The 13,516-nt window shown below is 39.5% G+C and overlaps 1 protein-coding gene and 1 long non-coding RNA gene across 5 annotated transcripts; one reads left to right on the top strand and one right to left on the bottom strand.

Annotated features, from left to right (window-relative positions):
* The first annotated feature begins 303 nt into the window (after positions 1–303).
* Positions 304–4,323, top strand: LOC146686369 (uncharacterized). 4 transcript variants are annotated; one of them, XR_014916874.1, is made up of 8 exons: positions 304–366; positions 484–573; positions 662–781; positions 860–1,035; positions 1,338–1,790; positions 1,902–2,007; positions 3,120–3,708; positions 3,855–4,323. It is a non-coding gene; the product is annotated as an uncharacterized LOC146686369 (long non-coding RNA). The 4 variants fall into 4 exon arrangements; XR_014916873.1 differs by having other exon boundaries at positions 1,338–2,007; positions 3,120–3,321; positions 3,404–3,708; XR_014916875.1 differs by having other exon boundaries at positions 1,338–2,007; positions 3,120–3,469; positions 3,620–3,708.
* Positions 4,324–6,440: 2,117 nt separating this feature from the next.
* On the bottom strand, positions 6,441–13,359 carry LOC146686368 (katanin p60 ATPase-containing subunit A-like 2). The gene is made up of 16 exons (XM_085441298.1): positions 13,302–13,359; positions 11,989–12,059; positions 11,486–11,652; positions 11,329–11,365; positions 10,761–10,851; positions 10,573–10,671; positions 10,202–10,267; positions 9,931–10,008; positions 9,483–9,581; positions 8,656–8,719; positions 8,454–8,572; positions 8,259–8,350; positions 8,090–8,179; positions 7,234–7,396; positions 6,988–7,090; positions 6,441–6,907 (listed from the first exon to the last, which is right to left on the bottom strand). Exons 1-16 carry the CDS (start codon positions 13,350–13,352, stop codon positions 6,768–6,770), a joined length of 1,530 nt encoding a protein of 509 aa, XP_085297424.1. The 5' UTR covers positions 13,353–13,359; the 3' UTR covers positions 6,441–6,767.
* Between the last annotated feature and the right edge of the window lie 157 nt (positions 13,360–13,516).

Genomic DNA, 13,516 nt, shown 5'->3' with positions numbered 1-13,516 from the left:
AGCCATACCAAATTACTATCAGAGCTGGCCTGCTGGTATTATACAGCTAATATATACATTGTTTAGTATTAAGCTTTGCTTCTTCCATATTCAGTTTTTCAGCAAAATGTGTTTGAGTCCATAAGAAAAATTCATTCTTATATCTGGAGGAATAAATATATTTCAATAAATATTAACGTTAGCCCGCAACTTTGTTCCAGTTTTGAATTTTGGCCCACTGTGTATTTGAGTTTGACACCCCTGCTGTAAACCGTCCTCGCCGTTGTTCCTGAGCATGTGCGCGCATGCGCACAACGCAAAAAGGGCAGCTAAGCGCATCCGGCTGTGATTTCACGCTACTCCGTTGTCATATTTGCAGGAGAATAGGTAAGTAATAAGTTTTAGTATTTTTTTATTGACGTTGATAATTGATTTTTTAAGCCTTTGTGATTGTTTGTCAATATTAAACTATCTGCTTTCTGAACAAAACTGTCAAATTTGCAGCTTCGGTGAAGTCTGCTGTCAAGTTACTGGACACGTGGTATTTGCACAACACTGTTGAGTCCGCAGCTTCTGTGTTTTAAGGCTGTTTCGGTAATGTCGTTATTTAATAAGTTAAATTATTTGCATTGTTAACTGCACATATTGAAGCTCATAAGAAAATGTTTACTTACATTCCTAGATATGGAGAAGAAGTGGGAAGAGATTTACGCGTTTATTTCTGCGGGCTCCTACCCTTCAGGATATGACAAGGCTCAGAGGCAAAACCTCAGACGATATGCCTCAAAATTCAAACAAAAGGGTCAGTAATTTATTGTTAATACTAACAACTCATATATGTGGTTAAATTAATTCCTAAATATATATTGTTTTACTGCAGATGGAGAACTCTTTGTTGGAACCAGGAGAGTAGTACAAACCATGGATGATGCCAGGAAGATATTTCATGAGTTTCATTCATCTCCAATTGGAGGACACACTGGCACACACAAAACGCTAAATGCAGTGTGTTCCAGATTTTACTGGTTTGGTATGACAGTTGACATTAAAACATGGGTATGTATTAACTGTTTGTACTGTTGTTAAACAGCGTTTAAAATAAGCAAATTTTTTGATATCAGTTAAAAGAGAAACTGTACACTTGCAAAATATAAATAAATATGGTTAATTAGTGATATTACAGTAATAACCTGTAGGCCTGGCAGAGATTTGAAGACGCACACAAAGTATTGTTGCTAAATTGTTTGTTCGTTAGAGAATATGTCATTAAGTGTTTTTGTTTGGTTTTTGTTTGGGTTTTTTTACAAATGAGAATGTTGAACATTTACGTGAACTCCATAAATATTTTTACCTTAAAGATTCAGGAATGTGACCAGTGTCAAAAAGTTGGGAAACCACTGACTGCTGTGCAACCGTTGCAGTGTATTCAGGTAAATATTATGTCCCGTTTACCCATCAAACTATGCTTGTAGCTCATATTCATAACGGCAGGAGGGTTTGCCAACTAATTTTAACCATCAATGTTAATGTGTACATTATACAAATTGTTATTCAAATTATTAATTTGTCCTTGATGGGTGTCTGAAGTGTGAGAACTTATTGGTATAGATCTTACTGGACCTCTTCCTAAAACTTCAAGCGGCTTCCAGTATATACTTACTGCAACTGACTACTTTTCAAAATGGGTTGAAGCTTTCCCATTAAAAACAAAATCTGCATCTGAGGTAGCCCAGCACTTGTGCTCCATTATATATAGACATGGCTGCCCCAAAAGGATTTTGTCAGACCAAGGCAGAGAGTTTGTGAATGAAGTAAGTGTTAAATAATTTTCAGTTACATTTTGTAACTTTACTTCACTGGGGTCAAAGATTTTTTCTTGTGTGCTTGTATAAGAAGTATAACCTTGTCCTTATCTGTTGAAGCTCAACTCTGATCTTTCAAATTATTGCAAATTGAAAAAAGTGTCACAGCAGCATACCATCCACAGACCAATGGTCTAGATGAAAAGACCAATGACAACATAAAAAGGTATGCCTAATTTTTATCTATCAGTTTTTAATAACATTACTTATGTTATTCAAACTTAATTGTTACTTAATAATTTATTAATTTTTTTACTTCTAATTAAACTTTCTGTCTTACTTACTGTCTTTACATATTTCTATGCCTGCATTTAGAGCCCTCCGAAAACTGGTGAATGACCAGCAGAATAACTGGGATCTGTATCTAGATCCCACCCTGTTTTCACTCCGGTCAAAAGTACACACCACAACAAAGTAGTGATGGGATTTCCGGCTCTTTTTAGAGATCCGGCTCTTTTTAGCGAGTCGAACCGAAAGAGCCGGACCTCTAAAAAGATCCGGATCTCTAAAAAGATCCGGATCTCTAAAAAGATCCGGAAATCTCTTTCGGCTCCAAACCGGCTCTTCGGGTTGTTTTGTTGCTTTAATTAATTTATTATTAACAATAATAAAAAATTATGCACAAAAGGAATTACTAACGTAAAAAAAAGTGGTTTTATTTATATATGTTTATATATAAATATATGCGGTGGCCCCTAGAGACAAAACACGTACAAACTCCAAAACACATTTCTAGCATGAACTGAACTTCCAAAGCAGAGCTACTAGATCACTTAAATTACACAATTGAAAGCATGTGTGTATTGTTTGTGTATACACAGGCACTCATATATATTCAAATAATTAAAAAAAAATTAATTTACCTGTTACTACCACACACCAAATCCGGTCGTTGGTACTTGCTGGCTTGTGTAGCCACAAGATAACAAAAGCTCAACACTGCGCCTAGCATCCTATAGCACTTCTGTTGTCTTTTGTACGTGTTTTGAGTGTTTATGTGCTTCTGAGTTTTTACGTGCTTCTGAGTTTGTACGTGTTTTGGAGTTTGTACGTGTTTTTACGTGTTTTGGAGTTTGTACATGCTTCAGAGTTCGTACGTGATTTGAAGTTTGTATGTGCTTTGTCTCTAGGGGCCACCGTAAATATACTTTTATTTATTCACTCCACATAAAATGTAATAAATAAATCATATAATACAAAAATCAACTATTCACATTTCAACATTTAACTATTTGGTCCTAGTGGTGGTCTGTAAAAATAATCTTTTAATCCAAACAGGTCATTGATGCATACCTGCACTGCCTCATTAGGAAACAAAAGGCAAGTAAGAACATATGCCGGTTATTTCACAAAGGTATTTTATACAATTTTGTAATCTTTTTAAAAAAAAAAAATTTGCATTTTTCAGAAACCCGTGTATCAGTTGTCTTGCGTTGTTGCAACCTCTCTGTTTTCTGGGAAGTTTAAATGTGTCAGCAAGGTAATGTAGATGTTATATTGGTTATATAGTGTATGTTATGTAAATAAATCTAAACCTTTATAAACTTAAAAATATTCCACAGATGTTGTTTCCGGCTGAGGACATTTGGTTGTGCCCACTGAACTCTGGTGCACACTGGATCCTTGTGGTACATGTTCACACCTCATGTGTTTTTTCTCTTTTTTGTTTTACTGTTCTTTTTAGCAGCATATTCTTATTTTGAAAATGCTTACAATTGATTATGTTTACTTAAGTGAGTGTAATACACATATTCTACTAAATACAATTTTTATTTTAGGTTGTCAAAATCTCCTCACAATCTGTACTGCTGTTAGACCCTCTTGGAAATGAAGGTTGTTATGAAAGGAAAGTTATGCGTAACTGGAGGTATTCATCATTCATTAATTTTCTGTCATGGTCCTGGGTCGAGTGACCCAGTGTTTGAGTTTTATGTATCTTTTGTATTCATTTGTGCCCTGTTATGGCCCTGTCCATAATCTGTTTTGGTGGCTGTTGTTGTCTGTGCCTTTAAGTCTTTGCAGGTCCCGGAGTGGATGAGCTGACGGCTGCTGATTGGTCCCCTGGCCATGTGATCTTCTTCAAATCCCTCACCAGCAGTTGTCCCGGGGCAGCCACTGACAGCAGCAGCAGACCTGACCCTGGTCTTCAAAACTTGAGACTTTTGTGCTTGTGATTTGTGCGGCTTCTCTGAGTTTTGTATATAGTGTGTATATTAGCTTTCATTGTACATAGCACATTGTAAATAGCACTGCAACAGAAGGGGTGAGCTGCCGTATTGTTTTTCCTTGCACTGTTTTCTCCTGTTTATTTCAGTTAGAGAGTTAGGTGCAGCGCTTGTCTTTTGTTTGATGTTTGATTTCACATAGGGTTTTAGATAGCACCTCCTCCTGACTTAGCTTGTTTTGTTTGTTATTTTGGCCTTTGTTCACCCTGGAGCTTCATTTTTGCAGTGTAGATAATAAAACACGATTCACTAAGGAATTGGTTTCCCTCTGTGTATGGTTTTGGGGACCAGGGCGGGGCAGTCTTTTCAAACTTATGTTGCGTTCCTATACCCCGAGACTGGGGCGTAACATGCCCTAGTTTAGCTCACCTAGTTAATTTCTAGATTGCTGTTTAGTCTTGTTCCTTAGTTGTTTATGTCATCTCCCCCTGTACTAAGTCTCCCTGGTTCATGCGTCATGTCTGCGTGGTTATGTTTAGTTCATGTCATGTCTAATCTCCATGTTTCCTGTTTTACTTTGTAAGTCTGTATTCAATGTCAGTGTATTTAGTTTCACCTCTCCTGTCCTGTCGTTAGGTTTCCACAGCATAATTCCACTTTAGATCAATAGTATCCAACCCCACAGTGATACCATATCAATATCAAATCAGTCTGATTTTGCCTTCCAAAATAAAAGACTTTTCAAATTACCAAGATACGACCTACTCTTTTAAAGATTTCAGAATTCTCTAAAAATGAAAATTGCTCTTTCCACAGGATAATTTCACTTTAGATCAACAGTATACAATCTCACAATGTTACCATGTCAATTTCAAGTCATTCTGATTTTGCTTTCCAAAATAAAAGCCTTTTAAAAATGCCCATATACGACCTACTCTTTTAACGATTTCAAAACGCTCTAAAAATGTAAATTGCTGTTTCCACAGGATGAATCCATGTTAGATCAAAAGTGTACAACCACACCATGGTACTATGTCAATTTCAAGTCATTCTGATTTTGCTTTCCAAAATAAAAGCCTTTTTTTTAGTCCTGCTACGTGACTCAGCAAGATTGAGCAGTGACATGTACTTTACTGTGGCAAAACCATCAACTTATATAAGTCTTGTAGAAAGTAAAAAAAAACGAAAAAAAAAAAAAAACATCAACTTATATGAAGACATGAAAACCTGCCCTGTCATGATTTGAATCCACTGTTGTGCCAAAAACATTTACCTAGCCAAGATGAGCTCTATAAACTCTCTATAGTCTGCTCTTGTTAGCCAATTTACTTTTTTATGTAGGAAAAGGTTTTTACTTTAGTGTTTATTTATTTATTATCATTAGTAATATTAATAGATGTATAGTGTACAACCAGAGTTGAAAGACAGGGTAAAAAGACACCTGTCTGTTACTAAATACTGCTGGGATGCATGAATAATGAATAATAATCAAATGAACCTTTTAACATAAATGACATGGAGTACACAGTATTTGCATCCAAAATAAAGTATAGTTGCCATGAACCAAAGGTTCGCACAAGGAATGGACCCAAATCCCAACACAACACACCAGGGAACTTTTTACAAGAGTCTTTATTGAACCGTGAAGGCTACAGGGAAGTAAGGATCTGGGTAGGGATGGCAACGGGAACAATCACGATGGGAACTGGAGAGAGGGGCGGGGGAGACTGCAGCGATAAACGTAGGAACGGGAGAGAGGTGCAGGTCAGGCCGGGGGCAGCCAAGCAGGCAAGGAGGGGAGATAGATGTTTACAGAACGGAGGAATGAGAAGTCAACTCCAGGTGAGACCAATCACAGGAAGCCACACCCTTTGTACGCAGGGAAGACAACATTACATGAGGAAAACAGGTAAAACAATTTCCAAAAAGAGCTGCCTAGTTACCACCGAAGAGTGCATAACGAACTGGCGAGGAGTGGCAGGTTGCCCTGTTTTAAGAAACCCTCCTGCTGATTACTTGTAAAGGCCCAGCACTCTGAATCTGATTGCTAAACCAGCAGCGGGGAATCTGATAGACTAGCATTCCCATCCTGCTTCCCAATAATAATAATTCCCTACTGCAACTTCATCTGTCATAATTTTTTTTCTTGTTGCTAACCATCTTCTCTGCTGTTATGTTTTAGGTAAATACAGAGAAGGCAATGACAATAAAATAAGCCCAGCTCCCCACCTGACATGTGACAGTTTCCCAGATGCTGTTGAACACATCCTGCAGAATCTGCTTTGAGCATCAAATAAAAATAACCTTCCGGTTACATTTGCACAAGTAACACTGCTAATGTTTCAACAGTGGAGAGACTTAAGATTTGAAATTATTCTCCGCAGAACATCCTGATGAATCAAAAATAGTCATGCTATAGTAGTTTGACTCAAAGTACCAGTCACCAAAGTTTTATTGTATTAGGTTGTATACTTTTTGTTTTCAAATAATAAAAAAGAAAACAAATGATCAACGAACAAATATTTCCTCCATGTCAAAAAGAGTTTTTCAAAACTCCGCAGTGATTAAAATGTACACCGTTCCAACCTGCAGTAGCTTGTCACAAATATCCAAAGTATAGGAAACATTTTACGCAAATATATAGTCATTAGTGTAAATTATTAGTATAGTGCAGGATAAATTTGTAACAGTAAAAACAAGTTATCATCACTTTTATTGCGTTAGTATGACAGTCTTTGCATTCATGTTATGTGTACTAGCGTCAGACAGATTGGTACTCTCTCTCCCAGGCTGTGTATCTGTCCATCAGGTTTCGTGCTGAGGGTTTGGTGTGTTCAATCACATTCAGGAAATCAGCTGTTGTTACAGTTTCCAGTTGGATGGCGGGCATGTCTGTGTCATCTGTAAAAGAGAATCACAGTAAGTCAGAGAAGATGGCTGTTGTAGGGGTCAATCTTGACATTGTGTGTGTGTTGTCCTACCATCCTGATGTGACTCCAGAGCATCAAAGATCTTTCGAACTGGTCTCATGGTAGCTTCCTTACATGCCAATCTTATATCTGAGCCAGAGTAGCCCTCCATCTCCTGGAAATAAAACACACAAATGTACAGATGCACATGAGTGAACACATTTCCTTCCAGATAACATATATGATTTATGAAATTATATTAATTAAAGAAAAATTGTTAAGCATAACGATTAAACACTTGACAAACTCCATACACACTTTTGCCAGTGCTTCGTAGTCTAGCACAGTGCGTAGCTCCATCCCTCCTGTGCAGCTGAGAGGAGGCAGCCAATGAGAAATCATGGCTTGGCGAGCTGGTGAAGAGGGAAGACTCACTAGAATCCGCTTCTCTAACCTCCTCAGCATTGCGTGGTCCAGTTCCCTGAGAGATTTATTAGAAACAAACAAAGGCAGATTTAACTGTCATAATTTTATAGCTGTCTTAGTAGTCATCTTTTTTTATTTAAACAGCTATGACATCATAACATCATAATCTTGTGTTTGTCAAGAAAATGAAGGGTCTTTTTCAAATGCATTTAATGCAAGAAAAATAAATGAATGTTAAAATCAGGCTGAGATGATGCTGGCAATAAATGTACGAGGAGGGTTGAAACAGCAAAAATAGTGAGTTGTATTTTTTCTGTCTTCCTATTCATTTGTAAATGCAAAAGAAGGTGTCCCACCACCTCTTCTGCCTGAGGTGCCACCTTTCCCTTTTACAGAGCTGACTCGCGTCAGTAATCAAGGAGATTTAAGCCCAGGGAAAGGTGAGCTCTGGGCCAGAGTGTGGTTACAGCTAGTGAGCTGTATTTTTTTTGGTGGGTTTCTGCACGCGCGCGCGTGTGTGTGTTTTTGGTGGATTTCAGCGGATTTCAGCTAGTGAGCTGCTCTTTCTTTTTGGCTTATGTTTTACTTTATTGACCAACGCCTGAGTTTTGTTTTCTTAAATGGTGATAGCGGCTTGTCCGTCTCTTTTAGTTAGTATTAATAGAAACTTTAAAACTCTTTAATTTAACCCTTTTGCCTCCTTGACTCCTTTTTCTGACCCGGACACTTTTTGTTACTTCCCCCTCACCGCCTAGACCCCTCAGGGGAACGTAACACTAGTCCATCCATCTGAACCAGTAACTCAGTCTTCACCCTGCGACTCCCCTCGTGCTCGCCCCTGAAAGCAGTAAACAGAGGTTTTGTGGACAGCAGCAGTGGCACATCTACATTTTACTGCACTTTGTGGTTGAGCTCACCCCATGCTGCTTCCTCTCTGGCCCATCACTGACTCAAGCTCATCCAGGAAGATGGTGGATGGAGCGTGGTACCTGGCCAGCTCAAATAGAACCTGCAGACACATGTATTAAATCATTTACACTAATTAGACCCCCCCCCAGAGAATAGTATTCAAACATGTTTTTGTAAAATTCTTCCTATAGCTGACAGCCTACCCTGACCAGTTTCTCAGAGTCTCCCCTCCACTTGCTGACAAGGCTGGAAGCTGAGATGTTGGAGAAGGTGGTCTTACATTCTGTAGCTACGGCCTTAGCCAGCAACGTCTTACCTGTACCTGCGTGGGTAAGGGAATGTGAAGGGCAAGTTTTCATAGTGAGCCCCTGACATTTTTTTAATATCCTGCACTTGAGTCCTTACCTGGGGGACCATAGAACAGTAAACCCTTCCATGGAGACAGGATGCCTGTAAAGAGTTGGGGATACTGAGGAGGAGAGACGGAGTCAAAGAATGAGGGGGAAACATGAACAAAACAGTATAGATACAACTTGAGTAAATCACATCCTAGCTCAGTATGAGAACACATTGTATTTCCATTTTCAGCACACCAATAGCAAACTGAGCTCTGTGCAAAGAAACCTGATAAGTCTGATGATGCAGTTTTTATCTATTTGCAGAAGCACAACTTGTGTGACTGTAGCAGTATAATAAATTCTACATGGCATGCCACATGTGTCTTTCTATCAATTTCTGTATCTGTGTTACCATAATATCCCAGGTAAAGACTTAATATTAGTCTAATAGACTGGCCTGACCCCACTGCCCTCCTTCTGGGGCGATCGTGGTTCAAGAGTTGGGAGTTCGCCTTGTAATCGAAAGGTTGCCGGTTCGAGCCCCGGCTTGGACAGTCTCGGTCGTTGTGTCCTTGGGCAAGACACTTCACCTGTTGCCTACTGGTGGTGGTCGGAGGGCCCGGTGGCGCCAGTGTCCGGCAGCCTTGCCTCTGTCAGTGCACCCCAGGGTGGCTGTGGCTACAATGTAGCTTGCCATCACCAGTGTGTAAATGTGTGTGTGAATGGGTGGATGACTGGATATGTAAAGCGCTTTGGGGTCCTTAGGGACTAGTAAAGCGCTATATAAATACAGGCCATTTACCATTCTCTTTAAGCCCTTTAAAAGAGATGTATTCAGAATCGAAGATGGGCGTCCGGAGCTGAAATACCAGCATGCTCGGGTAGCGGCCGCACCTTAATGGGATAAACGACGGCCTCTTTGACTAATCGCCTGGCATCCTCCAGACCGATGATGTCCTCCCATCGCACATTGGGGCTGTGCAAATAGATGTCCTTTGGAAAAGCATACACACACACACACAACAGCGAGTGAGTGATGCATGTGAAAGATATAAGCCAGAAATTGGCCCCCCACACACGTCCTGGTTGCGTAAATAGATGTCTTTTAGAATGAAACAACAGATATGGGAAGTGGATAGAGCCTGGGCCTTCATTAGTACAAAAGATCAATTCATTCAAAACAAAGCCCTCTGCTGCTCTGTAGTGGACACATTCAGCAAGAGTCATATGGAGGATTTTCATATTTTTACATCATATTCCAAGGAACAAATTAAGATAAAATCAGCTTCTCCCCAGGCTTATTAAGGTGTGTGTGTGTGTGTGTGCGTGTGTGTGTGTTTACCCTGCTGATGATCGTAGCTAGTTCCCTCATCTCACCACTCATTCCAGAAAAGCCACTCAGTGGCTTCAGTAGGCGTTCCTGCAACATAGACTTTTTATTATTATCAGTAGACATTTTGTACTTTTTGTTGCCTTCAAATAGTTTTTTATTTTGGACAATTCAGACTGTTACCAAAATATATTTTTACACGTTTCACAGTTGTTTGAAGCTTGTCTGAATATTATGACCTTTTTTATAACTCAGTTTAGCTCAAAGGCTCCAGCATAATTACCATATGGTCTGAATCAATCCCAGCTCCTCTGACAGCATCCTGGATTGCACCTTTGGCATCAGTCTTCTGCCCCCAAGATACATAAGAGAACATAATAGGAACAAAAGTGACAGTGGTAATTTTGTTTTAAAAAGGGTGAGGACTTCTTTTTTATGTTTTTGCATTTGGCTCGGCCAAATCAACCCCAAATCATAAAGGTGCTGGTTTATGTTGTAATGAATTAAACATAAACAATTTTGTTAGCATCCTGCTGCAGCATCATCGTAAAATGAAAACCGTCTCATAAATGTCATACTAGAAAAAAATGTGATTAACTTCAGTTGGGACGATGAGGTTTGCTTCTGTTCTCAGAGTATTCACTTCTCCAGAACTTTCCTGTTTGTGGCACACTTTCCAGCTGGTCTAATTTTGATGGAGGATATGCTGAGACCAAAGTCCCATGACTGTGGAGCAAGATTGGTGCCATTCTCCTAGGAAATTAACACAAATGTCAGAATAATTGCTAGCTAGAGTACAGAGTTGTTTTGATTTGACTTCATTTTTCCACATTTGCTTGTACACTAGTGGCTGGCTTCTTTGCTCCAGTTCCTGTCTTTGTGTTCCGGGAAGGGTTGATTTCTGGGAGGGGTTTCACAACTGAACAGGGACTCCTGGGGACAAATAAAAAACAAAACACATGTATTTTTTGTTTTTTTAACTGTCATGCATGGACTAGCAGCATGGCAGACTCACTTATTGTTATATATTCAGGTGGGAATCACCAGACACACCCATGATACAATATTATCACAATTTGAAAAAGAAAAAAGAAAAAGAATACTTCACTCATAATTATTATTGTGATTTTTAACATTTTGTGACATGCTGAATTTTGCAATAACATATTTGCAATTTATCACCCATTTCAACTACAAATTATCTCCTCAAAGTTCAACTTGTCAATATCTGTTTTATGCAATAGTTTTTTTGTTTTTTCTGCCCTAAATGTCGCCATAAGACAGTGTCTGTGTTGCTTTATCGATACAATATTGCCACAGAAAATACTGAGATTCGATGTTGTATCGAATTTTTCCCCACCTCTACTGTGAGCATGTATGCACAGCATACTTGGTCCGTGACTGACTCACCTCTTAGTTGCACTACGTGTTGGATATTTTCTTTCACCTGGACAGAAAAAAATATCAGAAAAAAACATGCTAAGACAATAAGTTAGTTTTTAATAATTTTACAGAGCTTGAGATATAATTTTCATTGCTTCTCAGTGTTTCAGCAGAGTTCTTGTACCTGCTTCTGCTATTCTTCTGATAAGTTTGGGATACTTCTGGAATTTGACGTAGTGGTAGCTCTCATACTCCCTCAACACCATCTCCAGATCGATGTTATCGCTAACCTCGAACCTACTCACACCTCCATTTATCTCTTGATCCAAGGCCACTGCTGCAGCTACATAGCTGGTGGACCGACACATTGCAAGGAACAGATTTTTGATGTGCTTGTCTTGATGAATTGCACTTCACTTTTTCTATACAGACATACAAATATGACCTTTTGGTTGGTTTGTTACCACTTATCCAATAATAAACCAGCAATGCCATTTTGCATTATGCCATTCTGTTCTGAAGTAACAAAGAGTGAATTTATGTATTCTACCTGCTCTGATCAAAGAAACTCAGCCACCTGTTTTAAAAGTCCGTATCTAAACCTGATGCTAAAAATGTACTTAAAAGAAAAGTTAATCTTTTTGATCACCACTTGATGCATCCACACACACACAATTTTATACTGACCCTTCCCCCAGCAGGTGGTGATAGATAAGGATGAGGAGACTTTTCTTCCTCATCTCAGTCTTCTGCTCATCCTGTTGGACAGCAACAAGAACAGCAGCAACAAGAGGACAAAAGGGGAATTTAAATGGAGCTGTTATATGAGAAATAACTACCAAATAATATTGTTCAATTTGTCACAGGTGTCATGAAGAACAGATATGGTCTAATAAAGACCAATACAGTCCCCCCAAAAGCAACATATTTTAGAAGAATATTCCGATTTTTTTAACAGAAGGATATGAAGTGTCACAACTTATGGATAAACAAAACCTAACGCAGGGCTAACACATTCCTATCTTATGATCAAGTTAAGAGTCATTGATTCAACTAATGTCCATGTGTTTGAATTGTGGGAGGAAGCCAGAGTAGCTGAAGAGAACCCACACAGACACGAGGAGAACATCCAAACTCCACACAGAGACACTCCAGCTGGCCTGTGGATAGACCTCTTTGGGAGGCAAAACTCTTTACCACTGTGCTACCCATGGGCTTTAACTGTATGCCTAATTTCAGTAAAGATGGAAGTCTCAAGAACTGTACTTCTTTAAGCTTGTGAAAATTCCCACTATTGGTTAAATACCTTGCACCCTCCACCTGTTGTTTTTAGAACTTAAGAAACCTCTTGGGTGAAAGATGAAAAACATCATCAAACTTAAAGAAGTCCAACTGCTTTTCTTTTTTTACAAGTTCTTAAAGACTGCCATGACCTGGATGACTAAGAACCTGCACAGACAATAAAGATGGAAATGACACTCCCTAAAGTATTTATGTCTGTGGTCTAACTAAAAGTAGCCACTAATTATCAACTAACGAGTTAGCCTGTGCTCATTAATGCTTCAGTTCTCTTCTCTTCCCTGGTTCAAACATGTGGAGGAGGAATATTTTATATTGGGCTGGAAATACAGGGAAAACACAGTTGCCAGCAGAGGGGGCCAGTCAACAACAAACAACAACCAGTTGAGCTGTCTCTAGGCAACCAGTGGACGCAGCCGCTTTATTGTCACACAGTGCATGGAGAACTTAACGATTAGCTCGACGGCTAACTACCACGCTCGTGAAAGCGACAATATAGAAATCCCATCACATGTGCAAAATAAATCGACCAACACCTGGATACATATGCCTTTAGCTTAACACTGCTTACAGTACCAGACAGTTCGGTGCCCATCTGTTCACTGCCACTGCTTGTTAGATAGCCACAGGCTGATATCTGAAAACAGTTGTGCGTCAAATTTGCGTAAAACAACAAGAAACAAAAGCCCGTGTTCACTCACCGCCTCTCGGGCCTGGTGGGCGACTTTCACTGATTGATAATTGGGCTCCATTAGGTGATGGTGAAGTTGGTCCACCGCGTAGTTCGCGTTCCCCTCGGGGGCACGTTAGGCCCTCCGTACCACAACGGTACTTAAACAGAGAAAAGGGAGGGATTGACCGAAGTGTGTGGCAGCAGCGCGAGCCATCGGTTTACTTTCCCCTCGAAGTCAGCGAC

Source organism: Copadichromis virginalis, linkage group LG19 (assembly GCF_057382275.1).
Source record: "Copadichromis virginalis isolate Kocher_CV1m ecotype Utaka linkage group LG19, C_Virginalis_male_GT1.1, whole genome shotgun sequence".
NCBI classification, from domain to species: domain Eukaryota; kingdom Metazoa; phylum Chordata; class Actinopteri; order Cichliformes; family Cichlidae; genus Copadichromis; species Copadichromis virginalis.
The sequence above is the reverse complement of the archived record's forward strand: the minus strand, read 5'-3'. Positions and strand labels throughout refer to the sequence as shown.